This window comes from Triturus cristatus, chromosome 1_2, assembly GCF_964204655.1.
Source record: "Triturus cristatus chromosome 1_2, aTriCri1.1, whole genome shotgun sequence".
Taxonomy (NCBI): domain Eukaryota; kingdom Metazoa; phylum Chordata; class Amphibia; order Caudata; family Salamandridae; genus Triturus; species Triturus cristatus.
This window is the reverse complement of record NC_140580.1, coordinates 999340943-999366021: the sequence shown is the minus strand read 5'-3', so window position 1 is coordinate 999366021 and position 25079 is coordinate 999340943. Positions and strand designations below refer to the sequence as shown.

At 47.5% G+C, this 25079-nt stretch overlaps 1 protein-coding gene and 1 long non-coding RNA gene across 3 annotated transcripts in view; one reads left to right on the top strand and one right to left on the bottom strand.

The window, feature by feature from the left end:
• The window catches only part of LOC146868566 (ficolin-1-like), a 292230-nt gene that overhangs the window by 189394 nt on the left and 77757 nt on the right, over nucleotides 1-25079 (bottom strand). For both annotated transcript variants that reach the window (XM_085611321.1, XM_085611331.1), the window contains exon 5: nucleotides 1739-1774. In XM_085611321.1, the coding sequence (XP_085467447.1) occupies nucleotides 1739-1774 (36 nt within the window). The remainder of the gene's footprint in view (nucleotides 1-1738; nucleotides 1775-25079) is intronic.
• The window catches only part of LOC146868567 (uncharacterized), a 77045-nt gene continuing 74438 nt past the window's right edge, over nucleotides 22473-25079 (top strand). The window contains exon 1 of the long non-coding RNA XR_014963028.1: nucleotides 22473-22594. This is a non-coding gene — a long non-coding RNA (uncharacterized LOC146868567). The remainder of the gene's footprint in view (nucleotides 22595-25079) is intronic.

The following is a 25079-nucleotide window of genomic DNA, read 5'->3' as shown; positions in this document are numbered from 1 at the left end:
AAAGAGTAAAACACAGACACAACACTTCATTAACCAAACTTTAAAAACATACTCAGATGTCCACATCACATTAAGACTTGCACATCCTGCCTTCAAAATATTGACTTTAGAGGAACTTTAGAGGAGCAGTGGAGCCAGCGGTCCTTTTCTAAGTTACCAGTAGCTACACCATACTACCAGGACTTTTCACATGCTTGTTGATCGCATATATATAATGGTCATAGTATAAGCAACATCTTGTACCACTCCAAGGCGTACATCATGACAAATGATATTGAAGACATCGCTGGTTGCATTACATTGTATGCTAACATTGGCATTGTTGAGTTGATGGAAATACTCTGGAAATAGTATTAACTCTTTGTTCGGATATGTGATGCTATTTAATTATGGCGTGCTTTGAAGTCCTGTTATTTATCAGTAGAGATATTGTGATGTCATGAGCCTTGCATTGTTTGTGCAAATTATGGTTTGTATGACAGGCCTGTAAGTTTTGACTTGCGGAGATAACCCTTTGACCATTTAAAACCTTCCAGACACCATGTTTAATGCCATTTCTAAGATACGACTAAAGCATTGGCAATGCCCTGAGTTCTATTTCATTGCCAAGCTTCTGGGCTCATTATGATGGTGGCGCACTTGGTCCGCCCACCACCATAGCGGTGTTTGGGACCACCCGCCAGACATGGGGCGGTCCCACCACTGCTATTAGGATGCATCCTGAGCCTTTAACATTGCGGGCGGTGCAGCTGGCTACAGCACAGTCCGCAATGATAAAGGTGCTTGCACCGCATTTCCCTGCACCACGTGACAGACACCACGTGGTGCCTACCACTTGGTGCATGGAGATGCAGGGGGTACCCCCCAGTGCAGCGACCCCCCCCCCTCCAAGGGGACCCGCAACGGGCCCCCAAACCCAGCCAGCCTTTTCCACCATGGAAAGGCCTCCTAAAACCCACATCCTACTATGGCGGACGGTGCCTGCTAGTCACCGCCACCATATTAGTGGCCCTGCTCCGTCCACCAGGCAACCCATCTGGGCTGGCTTTTATTTGCCTAATGTATTACCTTCCATGGTGCAACTGTCTCTGAATCAGTGATCCTTTCTGTTTCTTTTTCATGACTACTTGTTGGCAATTTTGCATGTATGTCCTTCCTCCCATCCTAATGCAAAGCACTTTGATATCCCTTGGGATCTTGTTCGTGCTATATAAAACTTTATAAATAAATAAATAAAAGGGTGAGATTGCCTCCGGCGGAAAAGCAGCTGACGGTCTTTCCGTCCACCGCGGTACCCACCGCCATCCTAATTTGGCGGTGGGTAAATCACCATGTGATGACGGAAGGACCGCCACCGCCGGCCCGACGATAGCAGTCCTTCTGCCATCATAATGAGCCCCTTAGTGTAATTACATTGAGCATAGTTGGCTATAGCGGAGAGCAACGTTTCCTATAGAAATTATACATTTTGATACCCCAGCCCCCCTGTACTGACCTGTATGAAAGTTGAAATGGGAAACTGGAATTTATGTTTTTAAATTTGGAACGTTTTCAGAAACGTGACAAAATTATTGTTTCAGTTTTGTACACCTAACTATTATAGTTTGTCCCATTCTATACTTCCTGTGTTTTTTTTCTTTCAAAAGTAGACTATTCACAGAAGCATGCATTAATTTTCCCCTAGTTGGCACAATTAAAAAATAATTTTTTTGAAATGAATCTTTGATATCATTCTTACCTATTGTTCCTTGCACACCAGGGTTTCCTTTGTCCCCTACATAAAAAAACACATCCAATTAGAGTATATTTTCAATAGGACCTCTTTCTCGAACATCGGTGGTAGCAGGAAGAATTATGAAAGGGAAGGGACAAAGGGAAGAGGAAATAGTGCTAGAGTTTAAATCACATGTAGAGGCACTGTGTGACAGTGGCTTGTATTATTGCGTAAGTGGAGGTGGGACATTGTGTCATGAAGTTCTGCTTACTAATCCCAGTGCATCCTCCATCCACCATTCATTTCACAAAGTCTTCTGGATTTAATTGAATATTTTTCAAAGGAAGACAGCATCTAATACTTCCAATCACTTCTGTGTAAACTTGTAAGCGTTCTTTAAAATACATTACTACACTTACTTTGCCTCTAACCGCTTTAGATGTCAATTGCCTTTTGAAAGCAGACACCTTAAAGTGCCATGCATACCTCTCAACCCACCTGGGTAAGTCAACAAGCCAAATGTTTCTTCTCATTGACACCACTACGAGCATCCTACCAGCACTTTCATCTCCCTGCAAACATTCATTCATCTCCATGGGCTTCCATGGGATCACTCTTCAAAGCATCTGCTTTTACCCTTCTATAGCCTTAGAGTTGATCTAGTGTAGATTGAGAGACATGATAATGTAATTATAGGTCTTGAGTACTCAACCAAGCAACCTCAAATATACATTCTGGATCCCTAATTGTTGATGAGTACTGCTGATGTCTAGTTGATGTTTCTTGTTATCTTCATCACTATTGATTTTTTATTTTACAATTCAGGATATCTTGAATCTCCTTCACCTGGATTCAAGTATTGATTACTTCACGAGAATGGAGAACAGGTTCGAGGAAATGCATAAGCAATAATATATCGGCCTTGCTGTGTATACAAAACAGCGGTTGCACAAATATGGGCAATATTTGTCACCTTTTCAACAACAGTGTTTTAGTATTTGCATAGTGAGTTTCTACCCTTTGAATGGCCACGTAGCACTCCTTCACACACCCATTTTTTCCCTTACTCCAACCCAGGCCACTTGCTGAAGAGGTGGTTCTTTCACCAAAGAACTATAGGTGGCACACAAAATGGAGGTTGGTGATGTCAGTGGTGGCAGTTGGCAGCTCCCTTCAAAGAAATATTTTATGCCCTAATATTTATTTTGAACAAAATAAGCATATCATGGATACTGTCACTCAGAAGGTGTTCGTGTTATAACACAATTTTATTATTGATCATTTATTTTTTGGTTTTCTGAAAAAAACAATCATTAGCCAATAGGTATGGGGTTGCATGAGAGCATTATGGCTTTTGCAATTCTTGTTTTGTAATGGGTTTTGCAAAATGTAATTGCTAGGGACCCACTAGGCCTTCGCTAATACAACAAAAACACTGCCTAAAAGCAATATTCTTTTTGGTCTCCACAAGCACATATTGCCATAGTCGCCCTTGGCACTGACAGGAACAACTTGTCATCACTAACAGTGAAGTTAGCCAGTGGCTGAAGTGGGCTATTGCATTGTCCCTCATTGTATGTTGCAGTAGGTGGAAGATTTGTTTTTAAAAACACAATAGAAGTCTTGAAAAGGGCATGCTGAAACCCCTATAAGTGTATTATACGAATAGGGGGTTATTAGGATGGCGGGCAGACTTTAGTCTGCCCGCCACCCTAACGCTGCTGGGACCAGCCGCCAGACATGCGGCAGTCCCACACCGCTAATTAGGATGCGACCGCCACCCTGGCGGACGCATTCCGCATTGTTGACATTGTGGCGGGTGCTGCTATAAGCAGCACCCGCCGCAATGCCAAAGTGCCATATTGTGCATTCCCCTGCACAACGTGGCAGGCACCGCGTGGTGCCTGCCAACTTGTGCATGGGAATGGAGGGGGGTACCATGGGGAACTCAGCAAGTGCACCCCCACCCCTCATCCCCCCGGGGGCCCGCAACTAGCCCCCATTGCAACTCCCCGCCAGCCTTTCCATGGCGGCAAAGCCTTCATGGAAAGGCCTTTGAGACCCGGCAGCCTAATATAGATGGCGGTGCCTGCTAGGCACTGCCACCATATTGAGGCCCAGTTCCGCCTGGCCGGCAATCAGAACGATTGCCGACTGGCAGAAAAGCGGCAGACGCACTTTGCGTCCGCTGCGATACCCTCCACCATAATAATATGGCGGGTGTAAATCAGGTTGAGATGGCGGGCAGATCGACACCGCCGGGCCAGCGGTGGCGATCCGCCCACCATCCTAATCACCCCCATAGTTTTACGAAGATGAAAAGGCTTTAGCTAATGTAAGACCTAAAAAGAAGCAAAACGTAGTGGAAAAGTTATATCATTCTACTGCTCATGCCGATTAAGAGTGAAAATTGGCATAAACTGTATGGTTATAAAGAAATATCAGTACTTTTTGCTGTACTGAGAAATTAAACAGTGTATACATGCTTTTGGTGCTCATCATCATTGTCTTTCTTGCCCATGTGCTCTCTCCAAGGACCGGGCAGCACAGTAACAATTACCCATCAGAACGTGTTGTGGCATCCTCCCGCCCTACCTCCTGACCGACTGGACATCTCTCTCCACAATTCATATAGTTTATTAAGTTTTGGATCTCAAATGAGGTCCGCATTAAAAAAGATATAGAAAATAATCAAAGTTATAACAAAATAGTCACATTACAGTTAGATATTCAATTATTTACCGCAATAAATAAGTTAAGTTAAAATACAAAACAATTGGTTGTTATAAAACTTCAATATAAGAGCAATTCATAATAGCTACGGTGGTGTTACAAAAACAAAAATCATAACAATTATTCTATAGAAGGAGAGATCAAAAACCTTCACGACCAAATCTAGCTTTCCCACTATACGATCAAAGAGTTGTGCACAAACGTATCCCAGAGTGGGATAAGGACACTGAATGAGACAGGATATAAATAGGGATGATCAGCATTATATCAGAATAGTCAAATTGCGATTACATAATTAAAAGCTTTACCGCAACAAAGAAATTGAGTTAAGTACATATGCAACCATGTAGCAGCAGAGAGTTATGTGCAAATTATGTTAAGAGAGAAAGATTGAAAGCATTTATAACTAAAATGTACTTCCCCCTAGCAGCAATAGTTGGGTGCAAAATGTATTCCAATTATTTGTAAAGAGCGACCAAATAGCAGCAGCGATTTATGTGTAAATTGTTTTAAAAGACAAAGATCAGAAGCATTTATAGCTAAAACTTCACTCTCCCTAGCAGCAATAGGTGAGTGTAAAATGTATCCAGAAAGTAAAAAAAAACCTGTAACCTTTACAAAAATCTACAAAAGGCCAAATACTTAAGTGCCTGGTCATGAGAGATGCCATAGGTCCCAAGATGTAAGCAGTAGTTAAGTTTGGGTTTCCTACCCATGCAGCAGGGTCCTGCTTTCTATCCCTAAGCAATAAGAAATAGTATAAACTACTGAAGGGAGGACCTACGGTAATAACCTCCTTTCTTACAACTGGTAGTATGGTAAGAACTAAAAAAAAATTTAAAACTCCTTAAAAAAATGTAATAATTTTTTACATACTGATTCATTCTTTGGATAGAAGAGAAAATCGCGAGCTGACGCTACACTTTTGATGTTATTCTGCATAAACATTGCCCGAAGCCATCGAAGACGATATGGTAACAAGGCTGAGCAAACAGAGTATGATTGAGGTTCTGAATGCCCAAGTTACACATATTATAGTTTTTTCCTATTTTAATAGCAGGGGACCAATTTGCCGTTAAATCTTTTGATGGTAAAAGGTTCATGCAAATGGTAGGATAACATGGTCTAAATTCCAGGACAAATATTTCTAAGCCACTCTCTGGCTACTTAATGTAGCTATTATCTCCAATCTTTCCTTCATTCTACAATACTTGACATCTCTCTGAAAACTAACAATACAGTTAGTGATTGTTTAAAAAGATTTAAATTCTTGGAGCGAGAAGGAGATCACAGACACCTTCTCTGCATCGAAAAGATTTAGCGCCATAGTAAAGTCACAGGAGAAGGAATATTTATCTGCTTTATCTCCAAACATTTCCTGACATAGGAAAACCCTTACTGTATACAAATCACTATTCTTCAGGTGCTATCCCCACCAAATTTCCCTGGCTAAGCCTTGGACAAATGATCTTACCTGACCAAATTCCAATCTAATAGCAGGTGTCAGGACTAATGTATTAAAATGCATTGTTTATGAAAAATCAGGCCTTCTAGCTTATCAAGGAAACTCCAGTCTTCTACTTGAATGCATTCAATAGCATATAATAATGTTGGGAGGATTTTCGCTTTAAAAACACATAACAAGTGTAGGAAGTGCCTTCGCCCCATCACGCTTAATAAAACACGTAGACCATTTGCATGTAAAGCTTTACAGGAGCTGAGTTCAATGTGAGGTTTATTCTTTGTATTACCCGCTATCCATTTCCTCAAATAGAGATAAGAATCTACTGTGTCGTTATTTTCAGGGCCAATTTTCCATTTGAAATTAGGAAACTTTTTGCTCCTTCTACAGTTCAAAATTAAACTTTACTTTTTGAGACATTTATCTTCAAATACTGTGCCATCGTATATTTCTTCAGTGACATCAACTTCTTATACAGCCCAGTGGGAATCAAACACATAATTGAAATATCAGTTCAGTTCAAGTTCAGTTCAAAAAATGCTTTATTCGGCATGTTTAAACAGCCACATAGCAGACATAAAATAACACACAACATCATACAATAAAACTTAAAAATAACAGGATACAGGCCAATTACCCCAACAGTTATTCAAGTTACCATCCCCGTATAAAGTGCCAGTGCATGATGGGATGAGCAATATAAAACAAATAAAATTGTTCCAGTAACTTTCAATTTATATGACCAAGGAACAAACATAGCAGCAAGGATACAGCAAAGAAATGCCAAGTAAAGTGCAAATCACAATTCTGGACATGTGCAAAGAGTCGCTTATATTGCTCACTCGCTAAAGTGACAATGCAACTTATGAAAGGCCAAGAGAATTACATGATAATAGATTTCCTGGCACACATACATTTCAAAATATAGGTAGCTGTATAAAAACATATATCTGCACTCTCCAGATTGAATTGTAACTGCATTGCATTCTTTGTAGTCCGAACATTGTATTTTAAAAAGATAGGTTTTAAAAAGTGATGTCTTAAAAATACATAAAATTTACAAAAAAGCATAAAATGGCAACAACTCTGTTTGGATAAATCATCACATGGGCATAAAATATTACTATGCTGCCTGGTAATTGAAATATCATCTGCATACATGAGACATGAGGAAGGGCATCCGCCTAACTTCGGAGCATCTCCCTCTAGGGGAGAGAAGCATTCAGGTAAATCTGTTACGTACAGAGAGAAAAATAGCGAGGCTAATGTACAGCCTTGCTTCAAGCCATTGTAAGTGGGTATTATGGCTGATAGGCCCTGATCTCCCCCTATTAGCACCTGGCACCATGTGTGGCAGTGCAAAGCAATAATTAGCGATAGCAGGGGTTGTAGGCACTCCCATTTTTTGTATTTTTTTTCAAAGCATTGGCCTGTCTATCGTATCAAGAGGCTTTTAAAAAATCTTTAAAAGCCACATATATATTTGACCCACGAGGTGAGGTACTTCTCCTCTATTAATTTCAGCATACAGATATTATCGATGGTGGAATGTTCTTTTCTAAATCCTGCTTGGTTTATGGGCGGAATTTTCTCCTCCACCACCCAGTCAGTGAGATGATCCAATGTACTACGAGCAAATATTTTCCCTACTGCATCTAGTAAAGCTATTTGCCGGTAGTTACCTGGCAGGTGCCTGAGACCCTTTTTTAGTAGTGAACTTAGAATCCTGCCAGACCAGAAGGGGGGAGTCTTCCCTTGCAGATAGCAGTAATTGAAAAGATGAGTAAGATATGTAGCCCACAGCAGAGGCTCTTTTTTATTTATTGTCATCGGAATTTGACAGGAGCCATTGCTCCTTAAGCTCTCCTTCTTTTAATGAGCCCTACAACCTCACTCCTTGAAGGGGCATAGCTGGATTCAAGGATATTAGGAGATTTAGTTAAAGTAGTGGAATACCAATACAGATTAGAATTCGTGGAATAAAGATCTGCGAGATAGAGTTTCCAGTCTCCTTCTTTTATGGGAATTGGTAGGGATCTGAGATTATTTACCCCATACCTTTTGGCGTCATTTTTTGAAGTCGCCTCTTTTAACTGAACCCATTCGTAGGCTTCCTTTTCTTGCCTTAGAGAGCGTGTTTTCTTGAGCATTTTCCTATTTAGTAAGTTATTTAGTTTACTTAGTTCATGGGAGAAGTTCAGGAATTGGGCACTCACTAATTTATTTTTTTCCCTATTTATATGTAATAGCAAATTAGAGTGTGGTCTCTGCTTGATTGGTAAAGATATAATTTTACATGTAGTAAACAGGGTGCCTATACTGTGATCAAAAAATACCAGTGGATCTGGCTGAGGTGATTGTTGATCTCCCAATACTGTGTGCTACTGATCTCCTATGACAATTGTTAATGTCTCTTTTAGTTTTGAGGCTGCTTTGATATTCCAATATATTTAGCCGTTTGTTTTTTTAAAACCTACAGATTTATCCTTAAAATTCCATGAGCCTACTTCCGCTAGGGTCATCTCAGATTTACAGGATATCACCATTTGGTCACGAACTCTTCCCTCAGGCGCCATTCACGAGGGCGAGGCGAGACACGCCCCCTCGGCTGGCCACGCCCCCCCGCCGCGAATACAAATAGCGCGCGCCAGCTCAGGCGCTGCATTGCTAATTGGCTCCTGAGGCGGAAAGCCGGGAGCAGGGACATTTTAAAAATCGTATTGTGTGCATTTACTTAACGTGATTTTAAAACTGCTATCCACCCTCACCTGAATCTTGGCAGCTCAGAACAGCGCCTCGCGCTGCAACGAACTCTTCCCTCAGGCGCCATTCACGAGGGCGAGGCGAGACACGCCCCCTCGGCTGGCCACACCCCCCCCAACCTCCTCGCCCACTGGTATAAAGTATGTGTCTTGGGAGGAAGCGCAGCGGACGAGCGCAGCGGGCGCGACTTTTGCGCGCCGAAGGCGCGCCTAAGGCAAGCCCGTCTGCGCCCGTCCGCGACCGACCGGGACCAGGGGCCATACCCCCTGCCAGCCCCAGCACACCTGAGGTAACCATCATTCGCTATAACCGCATCGACCTACTAGCCCTACGTAAACCTATTGAAACATCAAATTGTATTCTAACCGGCCCAGGTCTATCCTACGGTCCCATCTCATGCCGTTCCTGTCATTGGACCAGCTTAGGTCAATCTCCAACGGATCTTCATATGACCCCCACCAACCCTCAGCATGAACTACAATGTTTATATTTTAATGCTAGATCACTACCCAAGCATGCACTTGATATATGGGATATCCTAACCTCTAAAACGCCAGATCTGGTTTTCGTCACCGAAACGTGGCTATCAGATGCCAGTGCCCCGGATCTAGCTAACGCTCTCCCCCCCAATTATAAAATAATAACACAAAACAGACAAAATAACAAAAAAGGAGGTGGAGTAGCCGTAATCTTTAGGGACCACCTAACTTGCCTAACGGATACAACTAATGCGGAGCCTGAGCATGAGCTATTACCATTTAGAATCCTCGCCGAGAATCATGTCATGCTAGCGGGTGCAGTCATCTATAATCCACCTGGACAACAAACTAACCTCAGTGCGAAACTATTGAACCAAGTACTCCCTTTGTGCCTAAAACACAAACACTACATGATCATCGGAGACTTTAACGTCCACTACGAAAATTCCAATGCCCCTGGAGTCGCTCAGCTTAAATACGACATGGAAATCCTCCAACTGAAACAACTGATCGACAACCCTACTCATACAGCAGGGCACACCCTGGATCTCCTCTTTACAAACATCGAGCGGACCACTCTCAAGGAAATTCTCCCCCTGTCATGGTCTGATCACTTTATGCTTTCATTTCTACTTGAACTTCCTGGCAAACCCGTAAAAATCAAATACTCCCCCCTCACCTCCAACAGAGTCTGGAAACTAATCAAAGACTCCAATTTCCAAAATCATTTTCACGTGACAGATGTCTCCCTTCCAGATAACGAACCTACTGGGAATAACGCCATCCGGCTAGAAACCAGCATCCGCCAAACATTAGACAAAATTGCACCCCTGCGAGACGTCAGAAAAAAAACAACCATCAACGAAAAATGGTACACCCCCTCCCTCAAGAGCCTTAAAAGGGAATGCCAAAAGATGGAACACCAATGGAGACAAGCGAAAAACCCCACAACCAGAGTCAATTACACTGCCAAAAGGAAACAATACATCCTTGCCATCCGAGAGGCAAAAAAGGCATCTTTCGTGCAACGAATCAACGAAAACCACAACTCGGCAAAAGAGTTGTTTAAAATTGTGAAGGAGCTTAGCAATCCATCCTGCACCTCGCAAAACCTTACCCCCTCGACAGAAGCATGCGAACGGATAAGCTGCTTCTTTTCTGAAAAAATCAATAAAATTTACTCAACTTTTACTCTCCCCCAAACCGTCCCTCCTCATGATAATTCTGACGCACGACCACCTACATCCGACAATGACAATGATCGCACAGACCTGGGCAACTCCCCTCGCTTATCCAACTTCCAACCGCTCTCTGAAGAGGAAGTACTAACAGTCCTTAGAGCAATAAAATCTGGCTCCCCCACAGACCCCTGTCCACACTTTGTATTCTCGGAAATTGCACCAACCTTATGCCCAATCATCACCAAACTTTTTAATCAATCCCTCACCTCTGCGTCTTTTCCAGACTGCTGGAAACACGCATCTGTAACCCCCCTCCTGAAAAAAGCTGGAGCCGATATTCTCAACCCAGAGAACTATAGGCCAATTTCACAACTCCCCTACCTCTCCAAAGCATTGGAGAAGATGGTTAACTCACAGTTATCCAAATATCTTGAGGACAACTTGCTTCTGGACCCTACCCAAACCGGCTTCAGATCCAACAATAGCACCGAGGCCACGCTGCTGGCAGTGTCGGACAGCGTCAGATGCATCACTGACCAAGGGGGTTCGGTGGCTCTGATACTGTTAGACCTGTCGGCAGCGTTCGACACTGTTTCACACAAATGCCTACTGAACATCCTCCGGTGCAAAGGTATACAAGGCACAGCGTTGCAATGGATCGAATCCTTCCTGTGCAACCGCACCCAGGCAGTGCACATGGGCCAATTCCATTCTGAACCCCGCCCCATCAGTTGCGGAGTCCCACAAGGGGCTTCCCTAAGCCCCACTCTCTTCAATGCCTATGTATCATCTCTGGCCGACATCGGGAGAAAGTGGGGCATCGGCATTTGCTCATATGCCGACGACACGCAGCTGATGGTGACCTTGGATGAAAGATCGGAGAAATTAGAAACAACTAAAAATAAACTCCACAGCTGCCTCTCCGAAATGGCCGACTGGATGCGTAATCACTGTCTTAAGCTCAACGCCGGAAAATCCGAAATTCTACTGTTCGGAGGAGCTAAACTATCATGGAATGATTCTTGGTGGCCACCGGCTCTGGGGACAGCCCCCGCCCCGAAACAACACGCCAGGAATCTGGGTGTCATGATGGATGACGCACTATCCATGAAGGACCACGTACGCACACTTTGGGGTAAGGGATTTGCAATCCTGAAACTCCTCGCCAAGATCTTCAAATGGATCCCACTGGACTGTCGTCGCACAATCACACAGGCCCTCCTAGTTAGCCGCCTGGATTACGGCAATGCTCTATTCGAAGGAATGAACGAGCAGTTGTTCTCTCGCCTCCAGGTCCTGCAAAACCAGGCTGCCAAGCTGGTATGTAACAAAGGCAAAAGGGACTCAGCATCGGCATGCTTAAAACAACTCCACTGGCTGCCGATGCGCCAGCGCGCCACATTCAAACTACTCTGTCATGCGCACAAAACCCTCCATAAAACAGGCCCTACTATCCTGCAAGGGAAAATTGAATTTTACATTCCAAACCGAAACTTAAGATCCACTAATTCAGCCCTAGCAAAACCCAGGCGTATCTACAAAACAAGAACAGGAGGACGAGCCTTCTCGCATTTGGCGGCCAAACGCTGGAATGAACTACCGGCGGATCTGAGACACACCACGAACCTCCTTGTATTCAGGCAAAAACTCAAAACTCATCTCTTCCCCAAATAATAAACCCCCGGTCCAAACCTCAGCAGCCCTTTCTCATTAAGCGCCTTGATATCCCTTGGGATGAATGCTGCGCTCTACAAATACCTCAAATAAATAAATAAATAAATAAGAATTTTCCAGAACGTCCAAATAAGAAAACTTACTGAAAGTATCCGCTGAAATTATTAAGTAATAAATATTAGCCACACCAGAAGACAATTTATGTGTCATTTTTGCTGGAATATAATTTCCTAGTCTCCCATTGGCAATTAATAGGTCTAAATTTCTCAGGCCTTTGAGTAGAATCACGCCTCTTTTATCTACCCGTCTATTATTCGGAGACAAAGACGGGGGGACTTTTAGAGCTTCGTCTTTTGAGGCATTTGTGAATAACCATATACTGTGGGTAGAGACTTTGGCATTCAAATGTCCAACCAGTATTAAATGCATATAATCTTCTCTTTCCGTGGTTGTAGAGCAAAATACATATAGGTCTTTTAAGTTTACCTTTGTTTTTATTGACATTCTGCAGCAAAGAAGCAACATAGACATCTGGTAGTCCCTTGCCAGGTCCCACTGTTACCTCCCAACTCTGGGCATACATTTCAACAACTGAAGTCCGTGTGCGGGTGCCTTCCAGCATAGCCCCGCCAGTGCCCATGAGTTGCTTCTTAAAGTATGTGCATGCGCTGGCGTAATACGAGTGCCCAAATACACAGCAACGTCAAAAAGGAGAAATAGAAAAAACAGTATTCCCCCCACTCTTCCCACCCACTAACTGGTGTGCTTGGGCCCATCTCAGTTTTGAACAATATAAAGGGCAAGAGCGAGAGTGCAAGTCAGTGTGCCGTATGTGGCTCGTCTGGAGTTGTGAGTCGCAAGAGGCGAAGTTTTTTGGGACATGTAATTTCATTCATCTCATCGGCCAAAAGAGACACTATCGGCTGCCAAACTTCTCTGAACCCCACAGTGGAATTAGTAAGGGAGGCCTGTATCCGCACCATCCCTAAGATGTCCCATAACCTATGCAACCACCCCGTAAACGTCGGTCTTGTCTGTGTCCCCCAGTGCGATAAAATGTTTTGGAGTGCCGCCCCCAAGACCAATCCCATCTGTTTCCCCCTCCGAGATCTTAGCGGGGAAGTCAGTGGTTGGGCAATCCCATCACAACATAGCTCGGAAACCTAGGGATTTGTGTCTCGAATTGTCGGTCTACGTCATCTAGTATCTTGGTCCAATAGCCTGTCGGATCCCTGCAGTCCCAGAGCAAGTGCACCAGTGTGCCCTCTTCCCCGCAACCCTGCCAACAAGTCGGGCTACGGTCTGGGGGATTCCCCTTGTTAAGTCGCGCTGGCATCATGTACCAGTATGTGGCTATCTTGACGCCGATTTCCCTGCTGGCGGTGTTGCGTGCCATGTGATGGGCCTGGTAATATATGTATATATGTCTCTCCATTCTTTTCCCGTAAGGTCTCGACCCAGTTCCCTCGCCCTCCGTTTTTGGCTGGCCGTGGGTGTTGTAGGGGCCTGTGGGCACAGCATACCATACAATTCAGAGATCATTTTCTTATCTGTGTTCTTCGTCACTAGCCACTGTGTCAATTTCTCATTCACTTTTTGCTGCACCTCCTTCTGGAGAAGCCATTGATGAATTTGGAGGTAATGAAACCGTTCTGTTGAAGGGATCACATAGTCACATCATAGGTCAGGAAATGATAAAATCCCCTCCGTATCAAATAGGTGCCCTGCCGCTTTACAGTCTATCTCCCGCCATGCAGCAAACGCCCTTTCGTCCAGCTCTGGTGTAAATTCCCTATTGTCAAATAAAGGGGTCATGGCAGAGAGGAAAGATGTCAATCCTTGTCTAATGGTGACCCTATCCCAGACCCTTAGTAGTGTGTTCGTTATGGGTGAGCCCCAGCGATTCTGTTGTCTATCTGCACTCTTCAAGAAAGGGACTTTCCACAGGGAGAGTTTCGCTAGCGCTCAGTCTTGGAATAGCCATCTCTTTTCAGAGTCCGGTCCATTCCACTCCACCAGGTACCTGAGTTGCGCTGCCCTAAAGTGTTCCAGCACGTTTGGGATCCCCAAGCCTCCCTCATCCGGCCTCATATAGCCCAGCTCCCTTCGTCTTCAGGGGCACGCCCCTGCCCATACGATCTGATGTATTGCTTGCTGCAATTTATGACTAGTGCCTGGTGGGGGCCATATCGGTATCGTCTGGAATAGGTACAATGCCTTGGGAAGAATAGACATTTTAATCGCTGCTACCCGTCCCAGGAGCGACAGCTGGTGATGCTTCCACTGCTGTAACTCCCTAGTGATCTGAATGGTTAACTTAGAGTAATTCAGCGTGACCGTTCGCGGTACGGACGGGGCCAGGTCAATCCCCAGGTATGGAATAGACGTCCTTATCTTTATCCCTACGTAGGAACCCCAACCCTTTTCCGATGCTACCCCTCGTTGGTTAAAATGGAGAATTATTGACTTCCCGACATTTACTCTGAATCCAGAGACCTGGCCATGAGATTCTAGTTCCTGTAGGAATACCGGGACCGATCGCTCTGGGGCCTCAAGGGCCGCAATGAGATCATCCGCATAGAGGCTTATCGGATGTCTCTCCCCACTGAAGGGAATGCCCAAGATGTCGGGGTTGTCCCTTATCCTCTGTGCCAGCGGCTCAATATATAAAGCGAATAAGAGGGCGACAATGGGCATCCCTGCCGTGTTCCTTGCTGGATCTTGAAGGGGCTAGATGATATCCCGTTTACCCTGATCGTCGCGGTGGGCGCACTGTAACAACTTGTCACCCAGGCCCTTAACTGGTCCCCTAGGCTGATGTGAACCAGGGTTTTATCTAAAAAGTCCCAGTCTACCCAGTCAAATGCCTTCTCACCATCCACCGACAACACAATAGCATCCATATTCGTTCGGTGGGCTTTGTGGACTAGGTGAAGGATCTGTTTGGTGTTATCGCTACTCTGCCAACTGTGAATAAATCCGGACTGGTCGGGTTTAATAATGCCAGGCATGAGAGGGCCTAACCTGGCCGCTAACACCCCGGTGAATAACTTCAAGTCTACGGGAGTAGGGACACCGGGCGATAGGAGCCGCAAAGGGTTTTATCTTACCCGGGCTTAGACAGCACCACTATGGAGGCCGCTAGCATGTCCAGGGGATCGTCCCAGGCCCAGTAAAGGAGTTAAAAAGTTGCGTCAGGAGCGGGGCTATAACCTGGAAAAAAGATTTGTAAAAACCCGCCGAGAAGCCATCAGATCCCAGCGATTTGATAGGCTTGAGGCGTGATATTGCCCCTATCACTTACTCCACCCTTATGGGTGCCTCCAACGTCTCTGCCCATCCTGGATCTAGTGGTGTCGTGTTTGTGCCTTGTAGGTATGTGGTAATATGGGGGCCTGGAGGGGCGTCCCTCCAGTAAAGATCAGTGTAGAATTCCTGAAAAACCTTTCCAATCTTGTCGTTTCCTACAACCATCTCCTCCTTAACCTTCCTAAGAGACTGGACCTTCATCTGGTGGGAACGGGCCCTATGTTTGTTCGCCACCATACGTCCCCCCCAATATAAAAGGAGTGTTTGAGCCTAAGTGCTGTGTACTCGGCCCTGTCCAGATCAAGCCCCACCAATTGTGCTTGTGCCGCCTTCAGCTGGTGCCAAACTCAGGGCGCCCGGTCCTGCTGTGTACCCTTTCTAGATCTAGCACTTGCGCCGTGATCTGGTCCCATTTGTCCTTACGTTCTCTGTTCTCAGCTGCTGAGATGGCTATCAATTCCAAGCGCATCACTGCTTTGACGGCCCCCCATAAAGTGGTCAGGGAAATGTCAGGGGAATCATTCAGTTCCAGATAATCTGTAATGCATTTTTGGATCTGTTTCGTCACTGCTTCTCTATGCAGCATGCCTTCTCGAAGTCGCCAGCCCCCCGTCCTGCTATGTTTATGAGGCACCCGAAGGGTCACCGTCACCGTATTATGGTCTGAAAGTGCTGCTGGAATGATGTCCACATCCCCCACTAAATCATTCAGTTGAGTCGTACCTAACAGGTGATCGAGCCGGGCATAAGTGCCATGTGCATGTGAATAGAAAGAAAATTGAGAGATGTGTGGGTGAGCCACCCACTAAATGTCTACCAGTCCTCTAGCTTGTAGCCAACTTTTTCCTTCACTAGACAGTTCACCTGTTTGAGTGTAACAGTGGCTAGATCTGTCTACAGCTATGTCCATAACTAAGTTGACGCCCCTTCCCACCAACAGCCACAGCTCCTGTGCACTCAGAACCTCGGAGAGAGCTGCCTTCAGACATTTCTCCTGCCCTGAGTTGGGCGCATAGATGGACCCCACCACCAGGGCAAACCCCCCAACCAAAGCTTATAGGCTAGGAGGCGACCTTTTCTTTCAGCTACTTTGTCCCCTACCCTCCCTGCGAAGTGCTTCGCAATCAGTATGGCCACTCCCGCTTTTTTATCTGTCATGGAAGAAAAGAACTGTTGGGGGAATGTCCTGGACCTCATCTGTTGCCAATCTTTGGGGAGGAGATGGGTCTCCTGAAGGAGACACATCTGCCCCCACATTCTCCAGATATGACAGAATGGATTTTTGTTTATTAGGGTTATTAAGATCCTTCACATTGAGGGTGACTACTTGTAGTGTGGAGTGTGACATGGGATAGGATCGAAGTTTGACTTCTTCGCCCGTGGGTTTCCCCGCCTGTCGTTTAGGTGTATGGCCTCTGCCCCTTCTTCTCTAATCGCCCCTGCGTCAAACCTGCTCAGCTTGTCCCCTATTTGTAGCACACCAGTTCCCTCCCTCCCTCCCCCTCTTTGACCCCAACCTAAAATCCCCAACCCCCCCATATTGTCCAGCGCCCGCTAGGCATAGTTGCCTGCCCCTGGAAGAAAAAAATAGCAGGGACATGTCGTGGCCTAAGATTCCCCGACTCTCCACTCCCAGCAGGCCCCACCCCAGCCCTGCTTATCTCAATTGCATGCAGTAGTCCCCCCATAGATCACGAGCTATCTTGGGATGTTGTGTCCTTGAGTAACGTCTCCAGGGCCGCCTGTCGCTCCTGCGCTATGGTGGTGGGATCCGGCCCCAGAGAGCAGTAGGGCGGCGCCTTCATCTGACTTTCTGCTATCGCTCCCTTGGGGTGTAGCGTCCCTGGCTGGCCGTTTCCCCTGGACTGTGGTGCACCAGTCCCAGCATTTTGCAGGCCTGCTGCAGAGATTTGATTTGATGAAGCTTACCACGCCACTTGAAAATCAAGCGAAATGGATGGCCCCAGGAGTATACCACTCCCTTTTCCTGTAGATGTGTGGTCACCTCCCTAAACTTTCTCCTCTCCTGTAGTGTGATGGCAGCCAAGTCCTGATAAAGGGATATTGAATGACCCAGGTACTTGACCGGTTGCTTCGCCCGGGCCTCCTGTAAGATGCGTTCTTTGTGGGGGAAGTCTGGAAGGAAGGCCAGGATATCCGGCGGGGATGCAGGGGTTCTTCTTTTCAACCCCACTCTATGTGCATGGTCAATGCAGATCTCGAAGTCCTGCGGGGCTCCCAATATGTCTCAGAACATCCACTGGAGATACTGAACCATGTCTGAACCCTCTGCGTCTGAAGGAACTCCCTTCACATGGATGTTATTCCGCCAAAAGCGGTTTTAGATATCCTCCGTATGCGCCTGGAGATCGATCTGCTGTTCTCGCAGATGGATCACTTCTCTGAGCTGTACCACCTCTTCATCTCTGGCCTGCTCTTGATCCTCTATGCTGGGCACCTTTTCTCCAATCTCGTCCACATCACGTCAAATCTCTTTCGCTTCCCCTGCCACTTCACCTTTGAATGTCTGGAAGTCCTCTACCAAGGTATTGAACAGTGTTTCTAGAAAGAAGCGGGTGATCGGGGCCTCCGCTCCCTCCGATGCGAGGTACAGGTGCGTTGTCCGGAAGACCGGCCCCCTCTGCCTGTGGAGGTTTGGACAACATTTCTTTCAATGACTCGTCTTTCTTCCCCCTCATCGAGGACATATCTGCGGTGTGGGGCGTATGCTCCAGAGTAGGCTTCTGTACTCTTTCCTCAACTGTTCAGGTAGCTAACCCCTCTCTCCACCCGATTTCTGCAAGCGCTCTGCTCTCCCCGGGCATCAAGGCCACCCCATGTCCTTCCCTCGCCAGCCGAAGGATCTGGCCAAGTTCACTCTTCTCTAGCAGCCACACACCAAGCCCTAGCAATCCTCCCGGCTGGTTGGTCTCTGCTCTAGATGTGGTGCCACTTCCTTCTCTTCCCAGGCCCTCACGAGCCTGTCGAAGACTCCGGCCGAATTGCCGCGTGGTGGAGTCCAAGCAAAGTGGGTCATCCTTTTAGCCGCAGGGTCTGCTCTGCTGCTTGCCCTGCTAGGCCTCTCTAGGCCCTTCTTCCCCAAATGCCTGCCACGGCTTCCTTTCTCGCTTTGTCGCTATGACGGCGGGAATGTTGCCGCTCACCTGTGGCCCAACGGCCTCTTGACCACTGCTCCGGCCCCTCTCAATTGTGTCTGGAGAGATTGGTCTGGGGTGCAGGCCTCCACCCCGCTCCGCGCCCAACTCCTGATGAAGGCCCATTTCCCGGCCATGCTTCCCTCTCACAGCTACGCCTCGGGTCCTGCCCTAGTGCACCAGCTCCCCGCTGCAGGAAGCCGCCGCCCCGGCCCGTCCATGCCAGTTGAGTGCTCTGGCCGATGCGCTGTTGGTTGGGGTGGTCACATTGCGAGCTTCCTTCAGTTCCCGCCAAGGTGCCCCGCTGCTGGAAGCAGCCCACTAGGCCTCACGCCAATCTTCTCCTCAATAGGGTCATCACATGCACACCGCCACACCGGTGTTCCCCGTGCTGCAGATCCCACCCTATCTACCAGTTGCGCCTGCAGGATTGCGGCTGCACCTGCTCCGTGGCCTTTGGCCGGACGTTGGGCCTCTATGTCAGTGGGCTCGGCAAGTCTCGGCTGCCCTTTACTGTGTCGTGTGCACTGCATAACTCCGCTTGACCTGCCCCTCCGGAGCCTTGCTTGCTCTACACCAGTGGCTTCGGGCGAGCCCGCCAAGCACCTGTGCTGCCACGTCCAAAATGTGTGCGCCAGCGGCTTAACTCTGATGCCCGCCAGCACCTTTTGTCTTTGGAATGCTTCCAAGCGGCTCTGCAGCTCCCGGGCCCTATTGCAGAGCTGGCCGCCCTGTCCCCACTTGGGCCAGCCGAGGCAGTCAGCCGGTATGCCCCCAGGTAAGACCACCGCCAGTCAAGGCCTCTTCTCTCCGACCCCGGGCTTGTCCCTCATTCTGCGCTCTTCTCCTTGCCGAAGGGGCATCCCCGCTGGGAATCCCACTGCTTTTCTCAATCGCTTCCGCAGACATGGGTGCTCGATCCTGGGGCCCGCCTGCGCCACCAGCCTCTCGATGCATGCCAGCCTGCTCCTTTTCTCCCTGGCCTAGGCTTCGCTCCGGCACCGCTCCCTCCCGCTTGCGCAGCCGACAGCCCTGGCCGATGCACCACAAGGCAGGGTGGCTGCTATGCAGGGGCTCCCGGCACCACCTCGATCCCTCCAGCTGCAGCAGTGTCCGCGGCCCACCAGGCAGTACCAGGCCCCTTCCACTCTGGCCTCTACTCTCGCAGCTGTACCGCCGAGCTCTGCGCAGGGCTCCCAATCGAATCCCTCACCGTACTCTTCCTCCACTGATGGGCTCTCGTCCAGCCCACTGGGGCCGCCATGCGCTCTCCGGCAGGGTCTGCTCCCTTATCGACCTCCGCTAGTCCGGTCGGTTCTGGCCGCCATTTTTGCTTCCCTGCCTCGCAACCTCGCAGGTCCCGTTTGCACCTGCAGTCAGGCTTTCCAGCCCCGACATATTCTCTATGATCGATGCTGGTGGGCTGGATGTGTGCCCCACCCCCCACCCCCGATCTCGGACCCCTGGAGGGTTTAAGTCCCTATTTTGGGCCAAGTTGGGCTCTCAGGAGCAAGGAGACAATTTGGAACTCGTTTTACCCGCTCGCCATCTTGGCCACGCCCCCCCGAAATAGGTCTTTTAGTAGGTAAATATAAGATGAGTCAGAGGGATATAAGCATTTACAGTAAGCAGAGTGCCTAAACGTTCTTTCTCCTCCTTAAAATCTGTCTTGACCACCTGAATTAGGTTAGAAATGTGGAGAATATCTTTATACACCCAACTGTAACTAGTTCTAAGCAATATGACTATGCCTCCTTTCGCATGTCCTCTATTCACTGGAAGCGCAGGGCGGCCTAGCACAATATATTTTTCAATAGACCAATTCTTTTCAATCCAAGACTCTTGTATGTTTGTTATGTCAGCTTTATGTTCTTTCAGAAATAATGATTTGTTTATATTAGTGTGTAAGCTGACTGCGTTCCAAGAGATTTGCCTTAGACCCTTACTAGGTATAGTTCCCATACCTTAGCAGAGAAACTCTCCTTCCACCTTTACTAAGGGAGACGCACATTGTAGTTTCTCTCTCTAAGTGAAGAACTTTAAGTGGAGAGAGATCTGAATGGGCGATGAACTGGCCGTTATGTATAACTTTTTTAAAAACTCTCTCCTTGTGGGTAACAAGAACATTGATACCGCAACACTGCAATTTATCACTGTTGAAGGTTATTAGATTGGAAATTACCTTATAGCAGAAGGTCACTATAGCCCCCCCCCCCCATAGTTACCATGTTTTAGGACTTGAACCAAAGCAAGCTAACTCATCCGAACCATTTGGAAGCCAGGGATATCAGCAAAAAAGCCCAATAAGAAATACCTGTTTATACACAACTCATGAACAACAAGCATTTGCAATGCAATAGGTCTCGCATTTGCAAGAGTTTGAGTTATTGGCATTGTAAATGACAATTCCCTTCATTTATGTGCTTACCCACTGATATGCAGATCTGCATGCACCAAAAAGCAAACAAAGAGAATGAGGGAAACATAATCAAATGTTATCTAAAGCAAGACTTCTGACTAAAAGTCAACACTGACTGGCGTCTCTCTCACAGGTGACATGGTCTATGAGCCATTATGTTTGTTCGGTTTTGTAATCCAGATGGAAATTGTATGTAGCATATAAACGAAAGTGTTTCATAAACTGACACTTTAAAAAGCATCACAGGCTCTTACACATTCATCATTCGCAAATGTAATTTTAGTGTGTGTAAAAGTATCAAATTACTGGTACCTAAGCACATCAGAGAAGTAAGTTATTCGCTACTGTGGCTCGATTTTAAAGATGGGTAAACAAACACTAGGCGCACGCTAAAAACAACAAAACGTCAAAGTTTTACAAAAACGTTGTACAAGTAGTTCACAGTGGCGCTTTATTTTGGCGTTTCACAACAACATTTATCTATTCTGCACTTCTCCAGACTCCCTTTCACAGCTTAAAGGTCAACATGGGTCATATTTAGCAAAATCAAAGAACAGGAAGAGAGCTTGCACTTTTACTGTTTTATAAAAGAATATGAGTTTAGTTCTTTATAAACATTAACTGTTTTCAAAAAAAGCTCTGGGCCACTAAACGAGGACCAGGTTTAAGCCTGTTATGCAAGTGCGGTTCGTTTATTTATTATAATCAATAGAGACAAAGAAAGCCATTTCTTCCACATCTGAAAAAAAAAGCACCTTTCCTACAAAGATGACATAGCTCTTCTGGCATTTGCGTGCAGATAGCAGACAGGAAGCCAAGAACGTTTGACTCGTGGGCACATTTTATAAAGGTAATGAAACAGTAAGAGCCATTGCAGAACTGTGCTCACCGGCAGCTAAGGCAGCTATCCCTAAAGAAACCTGTAACAACACATGTAGTGCTTAATACGAGCGCCGTTGTGAACTCGAATGAGGCTTCACAAAAGGGGTGTTTACTGTTCTGTGCGCCAACCATACGCCCATCAGTTGCACTCACGATCAATGACCGCTGTTGCGGAGCGAGAATCCTGTGGGAGGCATTGGCAAGATAGGCGGGCTCTCGGGTGACACTCCGTGTGAGCTAGCAGCGCTGCAGCCCACGCTGTGAAAAGGGAGCAGTGGTGTGAAATTCTCAAGGTGTGCAGCAGCTAAGTGAGCAAACCTTCTGCCTCTGTACGGCATGTTTGGAGGGGCTCCAGGGATATTGGCGCTATCTACGTCCAGGGCACACAACAGCCCACGTAGGAAAAGCGGCAACACCGAACATATGAAAATGGGAACACGGGCGCCAATGTTAAAGCTGGCATTTTTCCGCTTTTGAAAACAAATATTTTCAAACGTTGATTTAGGCGAGCCACGCAGCCCAAAAGAAAGGTGTGTGGCTGCTAAATTAAATCCAACACAGTGTGGCACTGTTTAAAGCACAACATTGCATTACCTCCTCGTCAGCCCTCCCCGTCCCAGTCCTAACCAGTTGAGCATAGCTCCTCCCACCAGACACTCCCAAGCAACTTGAAACCCATCCCTTCCCTCCAGGCCACACCCATACCCTGAGGCATATAGCACCGTGACCCGCCACTCCACATCCTGTTTGTTTTTTCTGCTGATTCACTTCCGGGCAAACTTCGACGGGATAGGAGGTGCTGGGTCTTCAAGCCTCCTGTCAGGTGAGTGTGAAACGGGTTGTTTAGCGCCCGTTTAAACCCCTTTGGTGCCGTTTTTGAATTATTGAGGCATTTACTTTGAGTCCCTGCTGTAGCGGGACCGTGGGGTTGGGGGGTCAGGACTACCTGGTGTGGGGTGGTGACTCCCTGCTGCGGCCTCCTCTCTTCCGAGTTTGTTCCCTGCTCTAGCGGGATCGCCCGGGGGGGAGAGGAGGTGTGTGAGGCGCGGCTTGCCTTTCTGCGCGCCAAGGGCGTGACGGTTTTGGCTTCTATATCTTTTTTTCGTCAGTGGGGGCATGTCTCCTGTTTGTTTAGCGTTCATACAGATTGGTTTACTGATTACTGTTTGACTGTCCGCTTCGCGCTTCCTCGGATCTTGGAGTGGGGTGTTATTCTCCTGCTGGTTGGGGGTTGCTGCAGTGTAGGTGCCCTGGGGAGGAGTTTCCACTGTCCTCATGTCTGTCTCTATTCGGATGGGGGTCGTCTGGGGTTTTTTGTGGCTCTAATCTCCTACTGCTCTTAAGAGTCACTGTGGCCTTCTGGTTTATGTCTGGGGCTCTGACTCTCATGGTTACAGGTTCTAATCCCTTTGATTCGGTCTAGGCAGGTTTTCTTCAGTGGGCTTTGGGGGTATTTCTTACCTTGTTCACTGGTTCCTGGTGCGGGGGCTTCTGGGTTCTTGGTATCCTTAATGGTTGGGCCCTGTCCTGTCCTTTCCTTTTATGGATGGGTGGAAGTCTCTGATTGGCCGTTTTGGGGCCGGCCTTCAGTCCTGTTGGGGATTGGCTGGGGATCGGTGGGGCTTTCCCTGGTTGGCCTTTGAGAAAAATTTTTTTTTTTCCCCTGGTTAGGCTCGGTATTTAATGGGGTCTGTTTCTCTGTTCTCATGTTCACAACATGGAGGGTAGAGGTGCGGATGTACGTGAGCTCGGCTGTGTGGATGAGGAGGTGGTCGCTGGGTCTTCCACTGCTCCTTCCTTAATAGATATTCAGAAGATGATTGAGGCGGCGGTGGCGGCTGCCTTTGTGGCTCGTGATCCCATTGGGCCTAAGAAACGGAAATTGGATGCCTCGGCGGAGGTAGATCCTGACATGGACTCTGATGAGGAGGTGAAGGGTCGTTTTGTCCAAGGGTCGGACCTTAGTTGTGTTCTACAGCATGTTCGGGACAATTTGGGGTTCCCTGGTCCCGTGCCGGGTGGAGAGTCTGAAGACTTCTTCGCTAATTACCTGAAGAGAGAACCTGAAAGCCTCCCCATTCATGCTTCTGTGCGGAGGGTGCTGGAGGGGGAATGGAAGGATGTGGACAAACATGCCTTTCCCCGGTTTCTGGCTAGGAGGTATCCCTTGCAGGGTTTCTCGGAGGAATTCCCGGCCGTGGTGAAGGTGGATTCCCTGCTTGCTGGCATGGCGTCTCAGAGCCTGGTGGTGTCTGAGGATGCGGTTCCTTCTGATCCTGGGGACAAGCGTGTGGAAGGGGCCTTGAAGCGGTCCTTTGCTGCCTCTAATCTTGCAGTTCGGTCTGCAGCTTACACCAGCTATCTTGTGCAGTCACTTCTTAAAGACTGTCAAAGTATTTCTGCGCAGCTCATGCAGGATGAGGATCCCTCGGAGTCTTTATCCGTGTTGGAACAGCAGTTGCGTTTCTTGGCAGATTTGTCCTTTGACTCCCTTAGCGCTGCTGCGGCGGCTGCAGGTGCCTCGGTTGCTGCGAGGAGGCAGTTGTGGCTTAAGTCTTGGAAGGCGGAGGCTGCTCAGAAGGCGGCCGTGATGAAGATCCCCTTCACGGGCTCTAAACTGTTTGGTGAGCCGTTGGAAGCTTTGATTAAAAAGACTGCGGAGGACAAGAAATTGTTGGCTCCAGTCCGCTCTTCTCAGAAAGGGAAGTTTGCGGGTTACAAGCGGGCTTTTGGGCAGGCGTTTCAGTCTAAAATGGCGGCCCAGCCCTTTCGTGGTAGGGGACGTGGCCGGGGTGTCCCTTCCTTCCACAAGTCCCGGGGTCAACAGGGTGCTTCCTCTTCGGCAGGTCCCTCCAAGTCGTGACTATGTGATGATGGGGTTGCCGGTTGGGGGTCGCCTCTCTTCTTTTTTTCCTGTCTGGGAGGAGTTCGTTCGGGACCAGTGGGTCCTGCAGGTGGTCCGGCTGGGCTACAGAATAGAATTCGGAACTCCTCCGGTGGATGTGTTCAGGTCTACCCCTGTTCCCAGGTCTCCTTCGAAATGCCGTGCTCTGTTGGACGGAGTTCGGGACTTGGTGTCCAAGGGGGCTGTGGTGAAGGTGCCTGTGAGTCAAAGGGGTCGGGGGGTTTACTCAATCCTGTTCTTGATCCAGAAGCCAAATGGGGACTTCCGTCCTGTGCTGGATCTGAAGGCAGTGAACTTATGTATCCCTCATCGGTCCTTCAAAATGGTGACTCTACAGTTGATTCTTCCCTTCCTGTCGGTGGGGGATTTCCTGACTTCGCTCGATCTCCGGGACGCTTATTTT